Source organism: Rhagoletis zephyria, unplaced genomic scaffold (genome assembly GCF_001687245.7).
Source record: "Rhagoletis zephyria isolate East Lansing unplaced genomic scaffold, Rhagoletis_zephyria_1.1 Rzeph_scaffold_54248, whole genome shotgun sequence".
Classification (NCBI taxonomy): Eukaryota; Metazoa; Arthropoda; class Insecta; order Diptera; family Tephritidae; genus Rhagoletis; species Rhagoletis zephyria.
Genome location: NW_016211301.1, coordinates 1 through 1,863, shown reverse-complemented (window position 1 = coordinate 1,863; position 1,863 = coordinate 1). Strand labels below are relative to the sequence as shown.

Genomic DNA, 1,863 nt, shown 5'->3' with positions numbered 1-1,863 from the left:
CCCCTCCTACGTCCTCTGCATCTCCAGCGACACCTGCTCCTTGATCTGCCGCTCCATCTGCGCAAAGCGCCGGTGAAAGGGCTCCGCCTGTTCGGGCTTGCCCGCCCGCTGGTAGACGTCGCCCACCAGCTTGCAGGCCCGCATCTGACCGAGCTCACAGGCGCGACTGCCCAGGGCGATGGCCTTCTCGTCGTCGCGCGCCAGCACGCCGCCCTTCAGCCCGGCGGCGTAGAAGAAGGCCGCCGCGTAGCAGCTCTCACTCGACTCGAACATCTGCGCCGAGGACTTGAGGTTGCAGCCGTGCTCCAGGTAGGCCAGCCCTCGGACGACGTCGGTCTGGATGGGGCCACCGGCCTGGGCGGAGAGGGACGGCTCGNACCACATCGGTCTTGATGGGGCCACCGGCCTGGGCGGAGAGGGACGGCTCGCAGCCGGTCAGCAGCTTGCCGGCAAAGTCGCAGCCGACGGCGTCGTCGGCGTCGCAGGCCTTCACGAAGTGCTCGAACGCCGCGGCGGGGTTCTTTGGCGTGCCTGGAAGAGGAAGACAAAATGATCGTCAAAACATGATAAAGTAGAAACAAAACCGAAGCGTTTCCTACCTCGACCGCCGAGCAGATTGNAGCTTGCCGGCAAAGTCGCAGCCGACGGCGTCATCGGCGTCGCAGGCCTTCACGAAGTGCTCGAACGCCGCGGCGGGGTTCTTTGGCGTGCCTGGAGGAAGAGGAAGAAGAAGAAGAAGACAAAATGATCGTCAAAAGGTGATGCAGGAAGTAGAAACAAAACCGAAGCGTTTCCTACCTCGACCGCCGAGCAGATTGAGTCCGAATGAGGAGCAGCTGCGGCCGTAGTTTCTCTTCTCGCAGTTCTCACTGAAGACCTTGTTCGCCTTCACGTAGTCGCCCTCGATTTGCGCGNAACCGAAGCGTTTTCTACCTCGACCGCCGAGCAGATTGAGTCCGTAGGAGGAGCAGCTGCGGCCGTAGCTTCTCTTCTCGCAGTTCTCACTGAAGACCTTGTTCGCCTTCACGTAGTCGCCCTCGATTTGCGCGAAAAAGTCGCCCAGAAGTTGACATCCTAAGGAAGGGAGAGAAAGAACAACTGATCAAGAACAATTCTCAACAAAACAACAAGAGGACAGCTTCTTTCACTCTTACCCTCCGGGTTCTTCTCCCCGTAGCAGCTGTACTTGTACTCGGTGCACAGGTTCTTCAGGTAGTCCTGCACCTCTTCCTTGTCCTTGAGCATGGCGTCGTCCATCGTCACGCGTCGTCCACCGTCTTCTTCTTCTTCTTCTTCCCACAGAACACCAGAAAAAATTCTAAAATGCCACTTTAGAGAATCAAAACAACAACAGCAGCAGCAAGAACAGCCGAATCCTCGTGGTTGGTGCATCAGCTGATCGCCTAGTAGTGCCATCTGTCAGTGGCCAGCAAGAACTTTAAAACAGTTCAAATCTGCTGAAGCATTCACTCTCGGTAAGTTACCACTTTTCATTTCAAATAGAATCAACTTATTTATTGAAGAAATATGTGTGTGTGATACAAATAGAGAGAATGGGAAAAGAAAATATAAATAATAGTCAAAAAGAAGAATCAGCAGTTAAGAAAATGGGAAAGAGGGAAGTGGTGTGTAAGTGTATACAACATACAGACAGAATGGTGTTGTGTGTAGTAAGCAATGACAATGTACAGCAAAGAAATGGAAAAAAAGTACAAAAAGAAGAAAAGAAAAAGTAGACTCTATGACTAGTGTCAGGTAGTGGGTGGTGGTGGTGACGCCGTCTGATGTAAAAGTAGTGGTATTTACAGTGTACAAAAAAGAGAGTATAAGAGAATGCCTAGCAATGATAGCAAGAAAGAAAAA

General features: G+C 52.7%; 1 protein-coding gene across 1 annotated transcript; it reads right to left on the bottom strand.

Moving 5' to 3' along the window:
• Positions 1-379: 379 nt before the first annotated feature.
• Positions 380-1,257, bottom strand: LOC108356112 (cytochrome c oxidase assembly factor 7 homolog; the record flags this gene model as incomplete). The annotated part of the gene is made up of 3 exons (XM_017607245.1): positions 1,155-1,257; positions 799-1,074; positions 380-531 (listed from the first exon to the last, which is right to left on the bottom strand). Coding segments are annotated over exons 1-3 (531 nt in total), but the record flags the coding sequence as incomplete, so codon positions are not given.
• Between the last annotated feature and the right edge of the window lie 606 nt (positions 1,258-1,863).